General features: G+C 42.7%; 1 protein-coding gene across 1 annotated transcript; it reads left to right on the top strand.

Annotated features, from left to right (window-relative positions):
* Window positions 1-149: 149 nt before the first annotated feature.
* Window positions 150-12165, top strand: tpk2 (thiamin pyrophosphokinase 2). Its single transcript, XM_061687232.1, has 8 exons — window positions 150-324; window positions 399-640; window positions 2650-2713; window positions 2790-2920; window positions 9937-10055; window positions 10254-10386; window positions 10478-10574; window positions 10660-12165. Exons 1-8 carry the CDS (start codon window positions 255-257, stop codon window positions 10704-10706), a joined length of 903 nt encoding a protein of 300 aa, XP_061543216.1. The 5' UTR covers window positions 150-254; the 3' UTR covers window positions 10707-12165.
* Window positions 12166-12826: the final 661 nt, after the last annotated feature.

Here is a 12826-nt window from a genome sequence, read left to right as displayed (position 1 = left end):
AATATTGACATTACTAGCGGTGCTTGCATTGCTAACATATTTTACATTGGGGGGATTAAACGCTGACCTCTATTGTTTACATTCCAGATCAATGGGTGGCGCAAATGCGATGATAGCCAACCGTTTGCAACCGCTGTTAAACCACACAGAAGAAGATGACACAATGAAGCATATGACACACATTATTTCAAGTTGTTACTTTAACCCGAGTAGCTGCAGTAGAGTGTAGCACATGAGCATACTTGCAGTTTACCATGGCTAACGCTGTCTGGTCAGATAAAGTACTCCAGCTCCTCCACCGAATGAATAACTTTTATTTGCCAGGTAAATGCTTGACTTTATGTTGTGTTAACTCGGCCATTCCGGCCATTTTGTCAGTGACAAAATGTCGTCCGTAGGTTCTTGTCGTGCCAATTGTCTTCGTTTTGAGGTTGATGGAATCAAAGTTGGCTGGATTGTGCCACACGTAGCCTCGCTGCTGGCGAGCTACGGAGATGTGTTCAGACCGCCACTCGGGGGCGCGCTTTCACTGTGTAGCAGCCTGGACGCGTACGACAAAAGGTCCCAAGCAGTGGACGCTGTTCTGTCCAACCTGAGACGCGATCCTTCACTGCGCTGCCTAAAAGGCTGGAGAAATGAGGTGAGACACAATACAGCAGTGGTAGGCCATTACGGCTATCATTAACGCACATAGTATTGCGTCTTAAGGAACTTTATTTCCAGCGGTTTAGATTTAGAGTCTATTAGCCATTGCAATTTCTTATTTCAGCAAAGCAAATGTATTTGTATAGCGCATTTCATACACAAGGTAACTCTGTGCTTTACATGATTAAAGGTATTTAAAAACAAAGAACAAAAAACATCTTATAAACAAAGAGAAAAAAATGTAATCAGCATACAGTGCAAGAAATATCATTTGAAAGTGCAAATGCTCTAAAAAGCATGGGGGAAAAAAGAAGAGTTTTTAACCTGGACTTAAAAGCATTCACACTTGGGCTGACATCACTTCTGTTGGCAATTTATTCCATTTGTGTGTAGCATAATAGCTAAATGCTGCTTCACCATGTTTGCTTTGGACTCTGTGCTCCACTATTTGACCTGAGTCTTTAGATCCCAGAGCTCAACTGGGTATATATTTCATTAGCATTTCTTTCATGTATTCAGGACCTAAACAATGTAGTGATTTATAGACCAGTAGCAGAACTTTAAAATCTCTTCTGAAGATGACTGGGAGCCAGTGTAGACTTTAGAATTAGAGTAATATGCTCTGACCAGAGGTGGGTAGAGTAGCAAAATATTGTACTCAAGTACATTACTGTTACTTTAGAATAATATGACTCAAGTAAAAGTAAAAAGCAGTCATCCAAATATTTACTTGAGTAAGAAAGTACTCAATGAAAAAAAAATATCAAAGAGTAAGTTCTGATTTTTTTTTTTTTAAATTGGAGCAAGAACATCAAATAAAATAAAATAAAAATAATAATATATGAGAGTCGACACACACCTGTCACCATTTCAATTTTTAACTGCCCAAAAACCAGCAACACGTGCATTGGGCCCTACATAAACATTATTTGCTTTATTCACTTCAATGACTTCATGAAGAAGCTGTTTGCGGACTAGACTTAGTGATTGTGTGTGCGTGTGCAACACCATAGGTTATGGCTAATGTTGCCATATCCACTGCCAAAACAACAATAGAAACATCTACAACTTACCGCAATCTACCACTTCTAACTTTCTCAAGTTAGAAGTGGGCTGAAATATCCTAGTTTGGGCAGTCACAGTTTAACAGCTGCATAAAAAGCTGTTGTTTTTTTGAGTCTGTAAAGTAAACATACTTGCGCGGTAGTCCCCCCCCTCAAATGACTCATCTTGATTGGCTCGCAAAGGCTACGTGCGCAGTCATGTGACTGCCTTGTGTGATCTGATTGGTGAATTGGAGTCAAATGACTTGGATTGGTGCAACAGGCGGCCTATGCAGAAGTCGAAGCTGGAGTATAATAGACCTGCACACGTAAGAATGGAGAAATACAAGTTGGGAACGGCATGTCGATCATTGTAACGAAGTAAAAATATCGAACCTTCTTCACTTAAATAAGTAAAAGTAAAAAGTACAGTGCATTTAAAGTACTCTGACAAGTACAGTTTATCGAAAATGTTACTTGAGTAAATGTAACGCAGTAACTGCAGTGTGTTACTACCCACCTCTGGCTCGACCTCTTTGTTCTGGTCAGAACCCGAGCTGCAGCATTCTGAATGAGCTGCAGCTGTTTAATGCTCTTTTGGGCGAGTCCAATCAGAAGACCATTACAATAATCAAGTCTACTTGAGATAAAAGCATGGATGAGCTTCTCCTCGTCTGCTTGACACATACAAGCCTTCACTATGGATATGTTCTTCAGATGGTAGAAGACAGTTTTAGTAATTGTTTTGATATGACTGTTGAAAGTCAGGTCGGAATCTATCAGTACCCATCAGCGCACGAAAAAAAAAGAACTTAAATTATTTTAGCAAATGGCTGCAGATGGGAATGATCTGTTGTCTTTTTATTACCGGTACCTTCACTGTGAAACACTGTCGCTTTTTTTAAGTTAGAAAGTTTTGATACAAAAAGTATTAATTGGTTGATATATTCTCTTCTCTCAGAGGTTCAATGTGATGGACAAATTCTCAGACCCTCCAGTGATGTGGATGGAAAGAGCAGCTACCAGTAAGTCACCCATGCAGTTGCATCACTGCGTGTGTCCCGTCTAATGCTCATTTCATGTTTTTCATTTGTTCAACAGGCCTTTTTGGGGTGAAGCGCTATGGAGTCCATATTAATGGTTACATTGTTAGTAACAGTGGCGAAGTCTTCATGTGGCTAGCGCGGCGCTCCCCTACCAAGCAGACCTATCCTGGACTACTAGACAACATGGTGAGCACAAACAGATCACAACATTTAGCCCAAATGAACATACTTGGTTTGCAATTCACTACATATAAAAATTCACCCATTCACTACTTATAAAAATGAATTCATTCATCCATTCTCTTTGGCGTTTGTCCTCATCAATGCCTCGGGTGAGCAAGAGCCTATCCCATCTTACTTTGGCTGTGAGCCCATCCTGGACTTGTCACCAGCCAATTGCAGGTCACATATAGACAGAACTATTTACACTCATACCTATGGGCAATTTAGAGCACAGGGAGAACATGCAAACTCCACTCAGGAGGGCCTGAGCTGGGACCTCTCGGCTGTGAGGCACACGTCACTATCGCACCATACCAACACACTGAATTTCTAGAACAGTGATTCTCAACCGCAGCACGGTGGACGACTGGTTAGAGCGTCAGCCTCACAGTTCTGAAGAGTGGAGAAGATGGCGCCTACCAGTGTGGTCGCCTCGGTAACGCGCTCTCTAGTATTGTTTTTGTGTTTTTCGTCCGTCTTTGGAGACCTTACACGACTCACTTACACAAGGGGAGACCTGCTAACCATCAAGGAGGCTACTCCTGACTTTCTGTCACCAAATTTCGCAAATCCGCTCAGTTTTTTCCCCGAGTTACTCACCGGAGCGGCGTTCGCGGTTTTCGGCGCATGGAGACGGAAGCGGCGCCACAGAGGGAAACGGGCCGGCATTCAGTTGAAACTCCGCAAGAGAGGACACAGATTGGCGTTCCCGTCGATCCACCTCGCGAATGTACGCTCCCTACCCAACAAAATGGACGAGCTTCATCTTCTGTTAAAGACCAGTAAAGACTTCGGACATTCCGCGGCCATATGCTTCACGGAGACCTGGCTTTGTGTGGCTGTACCCAATGGCAGCGTCATGCTTCCCGGCTTCCTCATTCATCGAGCGGACTGCGACATGGAATCATCGGGGAAAACAAAGGGCGGCGGGATATGCCTCTATATCAACGAAAAATGGTGTACGGACGTCACGGAGCTCACCACACACTGCAGCCCGCATTTGGAGTCGCTGTTTTTAAACTGTAAACCATTCTACTCGCCACGTGAGTTCACATTGTTCATACTGGCTGGAGTCTACATACCGCCTCAAGCTAACACGAACGCCGCACTGCTAACGCTCGCCGAACAAGTCAACGAAATTGAAAAAAAACACCCGGACTCACCCCTCATTATTCTCGGGGACTTTAACAAAGCTAAACTCAACCACGAACTCCCTAAATACAAGCAGCACATCGACTGTGCTACCAGGGAAAATAATACTTTAGACCACTGCTACACTACGGTAAAAAACGCATACCGTGCTATACCTCGTGCAGCCCTGGGCTCGTCTGATCACTGCTTAATTCACTTAATACCGACGTACAGGCAAGAACTGAAATGTGCGAAGCCTACAGTGAAAACAGTGAAAAAGTGGACCAATGAAGCAAAGATGGAACTTCAAAGCTGTTTAGACTGCACAGACTGGAGTGTCTTTGAAAATTCAGCTGGCAGCCTGGATGAATATACGGACACTGTCACATCCTATATCAGTTTCTGTGAAGAGGTTTGTGTACCAACAAAATCATTTTGCACATTCAACAACAACAAGCCGTGGTTCACTGCTAAACTTAAGCAGCTTCGCCAAGCTGAGGAGGACGCATATCAGAGCGGGGACAGGGCCCTGTATAATCGAGCTAGAAACCAGCTGACTAAAGAAATTAACATTGCAAAGAGGATCTATGCAGCAAAGCTGGAAAATCAGTTTAGCGCAAACGACTCTAAATCAGTCTGGCATGCATTCCAATCACTGACAAATTACAAGCGACGATCCCCCCAAGCTGAGAACAATAGCACACTAGCCCACGACTTGAATACCTTCTACTGCAGATTTGAAAAGGACACTTTCACACCACACACCCACCCGGCCGCACCAGCAACCACAATCACACCTCTGACTTCTGCGTTAACCATCCATGAACAGGATGTGAGACGCATCTTCAAACAACAAAAGATTAACAAAACGGCAGGCCCGGACCATGTGTCCCCATCCTGCCTCAAAGTCTGCGCCGACCAGCTCGCTCCAGTCTTCACTCAGATCTTCAATAGATCTCTGGAAATGTGCGAAGTTCCATCCTGTTTCAAACACTCCACCATCATTCCAGTCCCCAAGAAACCTGCAATCTCGGGTCTGAATGACAACAGGCCTGTCGCTTTGACATCTGTGGTCTGAAGTCCTTTGAACGTCTCGTGCTGGACCACCTCAAGAGTGTCACATGTCCCCTGCTGGACCCCCTGCAGTTTGCCTACCAAGCGAACAGGTCTGCGGATGATGCAGTCAACATGGGACTGCACTTCATCCGAGAACACCTCGACAGTGCAGGGACCTACGCGAGGATCCTGTTCGTGGACTTCAGCTCAGCGTTCAACACCATCATCCCTGAACTCCTTTCATCCAAGCTTCTCCAGCTCAGCCTCTCACCTGCCATCTGCCAGTGGATTTACAGCTTTCTGACGGGCAGGACACAGCAGGTCAGGCTGGGGGAGGCCACCTCATCCACACGCAGCATCAGCACTGGGGCGCCCCAAGGTTGTGTCCTCTCTCCGCTGCTCTTCTCTCTCTACACGAACGACTGCACCTCAGCGAACCCGACTGTCAAACTCCTGAAGCGTGCAGATGACACCACTGTCATCAGCCTCATCAAGGACGGTGACGAGTCTGCATATCGACAGGAAGCGGAGCAGCTGGAGCTGTGGTGCGGCCGACACAACCTGGAGCTGAACACGCTCAAGACTGTAGAGATGATCGTGGACTTCAGGAGGCATCCTTCGCCACAGCTGCCCCTCACGTTGTCCAGCTGCCTTGTGTCAACCGTCGAGACCTTCAAGTTCCTAGGAATTACAATCTCTCAGGACCTGAAGTGGGCGACCAACATCAACCCCGTCCTCAAAAAGGCCCAGCAGAGGATGTACTTCCTGCGGCTTCTGAGAAAGCACGGCCTGCCACCGGAGCTGCTGAGACAGTTCTACACAGCGGTCATCGAATCAGTCCTGTGTTCTTCCATCACAGTCTGGTTTGGTGCTTCTGCAAAAAAGGACAAACTCCGACTGCAACGGACAATCAAAACTGCTGAAAGGATTGTCGGTACCCCCCTACCCACCCTTGAGGACTTGCACGCTGCCAGAACTAAGACAAGGGCATGCAAAATCCTCTCTGACCCTCCGCACCCCGGTCACCAGCTCTACCAGCTCCTTCCCTCAGGTAGGCGCTACCGATCAATGCAAACTAGAACTAGTAGACATTCCAACAGCTTCTTCCCTCTTGCAATCAACTTCTTAAACAGCTAACCTATAATTCCATTACAACAAGCTGGCAATTTTTTTACTTGAGTTCGTTGTTACATTTCTGTGGGGCCAATTATGTATTACTCGTGCACTCACTGTGGTTGTCTCGCCATGCTGCACTATTTGCATATACTGGCCACTCATGCCAGAGTAGCATCTGCTCCATTTGCACACTGATTGAGGAGTATCTGTAACATTGCACAACCAACATTGTCCCAGATTATCGCACTACTCGTCACTTTAAACCGCATACACTCCTTGAAGTCTCAGCGCCCTTTGCACAATGGTCATTGCACCGGACTATTGCAATATTAGTCATTCGCACTGCTCTAAGTGCGAGAGGACTCTGCATCTTTTTGCACAATTGTTTTTTGTCAATGTCTTTATGTCTCCAAAGTGTTCTGTAAATTGACTGTCTGTTGTACTAGAGCGGCTCCACCTACCGGAGACAAATTCCTTGTGTGTTTTGGACATACTTGGCAAATAAAGATGATTCTGATTCTGATTCAATCCAATCCCCGGTCCCGCCTGTGTTTGCATGTTCTCCCCGTGCCTGCGTGGGTTTTCTCCAGGTACTCCGGTTTCCTCCCACATCCCAAAAACATGCATGAATTGGAAACTCTAAATTGCCAAGTAGGTGTAAATGTGAGTGCGAATGGTTGTTTGTTTGTATGTGCCCTGCGATTGGCTGGCAACCAGTTCAGGGTGTACCCGCCTCCTGCCCGATGATAACTGGGATAGGCTCCAGCACCCCCGCGACCCTAGTGAGGAGAAGCGGCTCAGAAAATGGAAGAATGATTCTCAACCAGTGTGGCAGGGCACATTAGTGTGCCGTGAGCGCACGAAATTATAAAATTTTACATAATTGCTTGAAAAAATATTTACAATAAATAATGTATCTTTGTTCCTCTATTTATGCCAGTGAGGCATTGTGACAGACAGAACAAATAAATGGTCTTCTATTAGATGGGAGGAAGTACAGTATTTACAGTAACTGATGTATCCACTTTTTGTGACATTTTTGTTTGTTGGTGTGCTGTGTGATTTGTCAATTGTAAAATATGTGCCTTGGCTCCATAAAGGTTGGAAATCACTATTCTAGACCATAATTAGTCAAAATGTATGTCTATACTAGAAATCTGTATACAGACTGACATATCAATGGTCTAACAACTTCTTTTCTGAAACATTTTGGTCAAATATTCCAGATTCTTTCAATTCAATGTTGGGCCCTTAAAAACTGTAACATGTAACAGTGTGTAATAATGGAAATTGTATTAGAGTGGTACTTAGAATTTACAAGTTGAATTTGTTCCGTGACCAAAGCTCATAAGTCTTATTTATTCAGTATTCTCCTTTAAAATTAAATGGCATGCCATTAATCTGTTTCAACTCCAAAATATTTTTAAAAAGAAAAATAGCACTCTTGTAAAAAAATAATGCTCTTACTAGATTTAAAAAATAATAATCACACAATTTTCTTCAATTAATGTTGAATAATCGTGATTTATTTCCCATCCGTTGGCAACAAAATGGTCAGCGCATACCTCAGCGTAGTGTCGCTCATCTGTTTTACTCACCATAAACATAAATTACTGCAGAATCTAATCTTTGTCAATAAAATATGATGTATACCCCAAGTAGTTACTGTATCATTGTTCACAGAAGTTAAGTGTCCACCTGTGAGAATGATGTCCACTGCTTCCTCAAGCATGTACCTCCGCCGAGCCCTCTTGTCGTCATACAAAGCATGTATACTTGACACTATGGTTCCTCTCGAGGGTGGATTATGATAGGTATCTCCGGATGCGGCTCAAATAATCTCTCTCAGTCTGTCATCTTCAACTTTGTTTGGGCAGCAGTTTTTTTTCTTTGCTATCCACATAACAGAATAATAGGTTACCTTCTCACTCACAGGTTTAGTTATCCACCCATGAGCACCACACTCCAGCAATGTAGATTGGCAAGGTCTTGTTGAGGTAACAATAGTATGGTGTTTTGCTCTGTGATGATACGCCAGACTTCTATGGTAATTGAATTAGACTAAACTTTCCACCTAAAAGTGAATTTTTGTAGGGGGGTTCTGGTCCCCATTAACCGTAAAAAACGAGGGATCACTGTATTGTTCCAACCTCGAGGTTCACAAGGTCACATAGACGCGTAACTGTCCTGTGTTCCAGTCTCGAGATCCACAACGCCACATTCCAAGGTGTCTCAGATGTCTGCGTGTTAAGCCAATACGTAGCTTTGAGAGGGATTGTTTTGGCAACATGAATGGTCAGTTAAGGCACACACAGCTTAATATTCCTCACATAACTTCAATCTGCATCACAGTCTTAATATAGTACACATAACTTGAATATAAACATATAGCTTTAATATGTCACAGATAGCCTTGACATAGCATAGATCAGTGGTCCCCAAACTACTGCCCGCCTCATCATTTGGCCCGGCCCCCTGAACAATACCAGAGACGCATATGATTTTTTCATTTTTTTTTTCAGTCTGGCCGCGTGATCGAGACTAATACACGAATAGAACGTGACATTCTATTCCACCCTTCTGCAGTCTGTGCCCCTATCTGGAAAAAAAAAGAGAAAAATTGATTCAGAATGCAGGGCATTTAACCTGCAGTGGACAAACGATTATTATTATTTGGTCATTGCAAAGAAAAGGCTGTTTGTCTCATCTGTCGAGAGGCGGTGGCAGTATTCAAAGAATGCAATCTGCGCCGACACTATGAATCCCGTCACAAAGACAAGTATGATAGCTTGCAAGACAAAATGCGAGTAGACAAACTCTCAAATATAAAAAAGGTGACATTTGTACATATTTCCAGACTTTTTTTCTGTGAAGATCCCAGAAAGCGTTATTAATATTTGGTTATGTGTTGCTTTCTAGAAAACAATAAATGTTTGTTTAGGCACCCCTCCGATCAACACACTTCTTCTGTTACAAACTGACCCCGGCCCCCCATCAGAGAAGGGAAAAGTTATGTGGCCCTCACAGGAAAGAGTTTGGGGATCCCTGGCATAGATCAACAAGGGTTTAAAACTGTATAAATTGAAGTAGAACTCCTGTGAACTAGGACTGGGTGTCGCTGTGGCACCTGGTTCGAACTGTTTTTTTTTTAAACCTTTTTGCTTTGCTCCTAAAAACAGCCAATGAAAGACAAATTTCTCCCCAAAAATATTTCTCCATTACAAAAATCCCACTACAACGAGTGACTTAACCAGTGGCTACTTTTGTGAGTGTGGTTGACAAGTAGCTCAACCAATGACTGTAGAGAGACTATATAGTCAAAGACAGTACAAGAGGCAGAGTGTAATAAATCCACGTCGACTGAGGTCATGAAAACCCAGACAATTTTATTCCTTATCAGAGGACATGTCCGGAGAAACAAGAATGTAAGTGAAATGCACTTCGCAACCATTCATTGCACTGCACAAGTTAACTATTATCTTAAAAATACACACAAATAATGCAAAACTAAAATTTAGTTTAAAAATGCACAAGGTAACGTTGTAAGCCTCTTTAAAACACCTATTTTCTGTTTTCCTATGCCAAAATGACTGCTGTTTAAAAAAATACTTTTGTAAACAGTGATTTATACAATGGCTGGTTGTGAGATTCAGTAGATCGGCCTTTTGTCTTTGAAGGCAGCAGGTGGTCTGGCTGCTGGTGTGAGCATCAAGCACACGCTAGTAAAAGAATGTCAGGAAGAGGCATGCATCCCAGAAGCACTTGCAGAAAAGGCCCACCCTGTATCCACAGTAAGGTACGTTTAGACCCTTTTCAGCACGTCAAAATATCACTGTAAATTGCATTATTTTAGAAAATGGAAAAAAAAAAAACAGCGTGACCTTAATATTGAACAGTGTTATGACATATGGTATGTTTGGCCTACAAACGACATACTGTACTTGATATTGAAGGTACATGAGCAGCACTGACTGTTTGAGAAATTGTTCCCTAGCTACACCTATGAAGACGGAGAGGGGGTGTTTTCAGAAAGTCAGTTTATCTTTGATTTGGAACTTCCTCCTGCCTTCAAGCCCAGAGTAGGGGATGGAGAAGTGCAGGAATTCTACCTTCTGCCTATTGAAAAGGTGAGAGAATGAACCATGTTCTAAAGGGCAACCGTAAAAGATCCAGGATATAAAGATGTTATATTTTCTTTTGAATGTGTCTTTGCTTCAGGTGAAGGAACTACTGGCCACTGAAGATTTCAAACCCAACTGTGCTATGGTGGTCTTGGACTTTCTCATTAGACATTCTTTTATTGAGCCTGACAGAGGTTAGTCACATTCTTGAATGTGTTATATAGATCCAATCTGCTGACCTGCTCAATTGAAATCTCCATCTGGTTCTTGTCTTCTCAGAACCCTTTTACCAGGAGTTTGTGTCCGGGCTCCATCAAGCATTATAGAGTTACTTTTAATCCATTATTTCAGGTGGACAGCATTTGTAATCAGCCGGCTATTTCTAACTGGTTTGTTTCTTTTTACTCACTAAAATATGTCTACCAAGTTGTGTCTTGTTTTTCACTTTGCTATTGTTTTACATTTCTTTTTAACTATGTTCAATTGTCTTATATCTGCCTCACAGTTCTGAGGACCGGGGTTCAAATCCCGGCCCCGTGTGGAGTTTGCATGTTCTCGCCGTGCCTGCGTGGGTTATCTCGAGGTTTACTCCCACATCTGAAAAACATGCATGGTAGGTTGATTGAAGATTCTAAATTGCCCATAGGTGTGAGTGTGAATGGTTGTTTTTTTATTTGTGCCCTGCAATTGGCTGGCAACCAGTTCAGGGTGTACCGTGCCTTTCGCCCAAAGATAGGTGGGACAAAGCTGGTTGCATTACAACTGGACTCTTCTGATTATATACAGTAGACTGGATGTTTTGGGACAACACGGTTGCCATTTTGAGACCAGCTTAGCTCTGTCAAATTTACATGGTCAAATGTCTGCTTGCCTTATTTTTTATTTATTTTTTTCCCTCCACCAAAAAAACGATGTGAATTTATCTTACTAAGCCTCAGACTGTGACAAACTGTCCAGGACTGTTGTTCCTAAATCTTTAACAGAAATGAGCATAAGTTAATGATGATGCCCAATTGCAGCCCAGGAAGAAATAAGCATAGCTGTATCATAGCGGCAGTTTTATCAGAGTGGTAAAATATTTTCTTTAAAGGAGCACTGAAAACAATTATAGATGGGAATAATGGATGACATGACAGTTTACCTATTATTTTAAAGATATAATCCACAACAATTTTTGTTTAAAAAAAAAGTCATTTTCACCAAAGCCACGACTAGAGATGACACAATGCTGATTAAACTATTCAGCTCCTCTAACATCTTCCTGTATTTATCAGCATCTTACTTTTTATATTTAGTAAATGTATTCATTTTCTGCGCTGGCCCGGTTCATGGCCCACTCCAAATGACGGCATGGAAATTAAATGTCCTTCAAAACATAAATACAAATTTTGTAGAACATATAAGGGGCATTACATGCATTGTCTACGTCATATTGAAGCGATGGCTGTGTTCTTTTGTTGTAATGCAGAATTTGAGCTTAGTGGGGCGCCACAGGTTACATATAGATTACATTTCACAACTTTTTCAAAACGTTTTTTGTTTTGTGTATTGTTTATTTAAAACAATGAGATACTCTTGTAAACTCTATGAAGTTAGTAAAGTGGACATCTACATTTGCTAAATGCCCTCTTGCCACACTTAACATCATAAGACATGATTTGACGGACTGTAAACAATTTTATCTCACTGATAAAGTATTCACAACAGGGCTGTATTTTTTAATGAATACTAGTAGGCCGGCACGGTGAAGGACTGGTTAGCACATATGCCTCACAGTTCTGGGGACCGGGGTTCAAATCCCGGCCTCACCTGTGTGGAGTTTGCATGTTCTCCCCGTGCCTGGGTGGGTTTTCTACAAGCACTCCGGTTTCCTCCCACATCCCAAAAACATGCGTGGTATGTTGATAAAGGACTCTAAATTGCCCATAGGTGTGAATGGGGTTTTTCGTTTCTATGTGCCCTGCGATTGGCTGGCGACCGGTTCAGGGTGTACCCCGCCTCCCGCCCGAAGATAGCTGGGATAGGCTCCAGCAGCCAGCGACTCTAGTGAGGATTAGTGGTAAAGAAAATGGATGGATGGATAGTATGAATAGCACATCCCTCAAGCAAATATCCCAATCACCAATGTTTATCCTGGAAATTTTGTAATTTGTTTTTGTTAGTTTTTTCATACTGAGCTCTATTTAGACTGAATACAATGCAAGCAAGTAGATAGCACACCATGTTTAAATTAATATACCACAATATGAAGCGGAAAACTGATTACATGAAGAGACAAATGTATGGGAATAAAATAAAGTTGTATTGACTGTTTACCTTTGCGCATAAATGTTGATGTAGCTAATTGGGGGAAATGGGAAATAAAGGCTAGAATTAGTTCCCTCATCTATAGTTAGTCACGTTTACAGTTGCTGTTCTCTTGGCAGTGGTTTAAGGCCGGCCATTT

The sequence above is a fragment of the Phycodurus eques genome, chromosome 1, assembly GCF_024500275.1.
Source record: "Phycodurus eques isolate BA_2022a chromosome 1, UOR_Pequ_1.1, whole genome shotgun sequence".
Taxonomy (NCBI): domain Eukaryota; kingdom Metazoa; phylum Chordata; class Actinopteri; order Syngnathiformes; family Syngnathidae; genus Phycodurus; species Phycodurus eques.
This window is presented reverse-complemented; position numbering and strand designations above follow the sequence as displayed.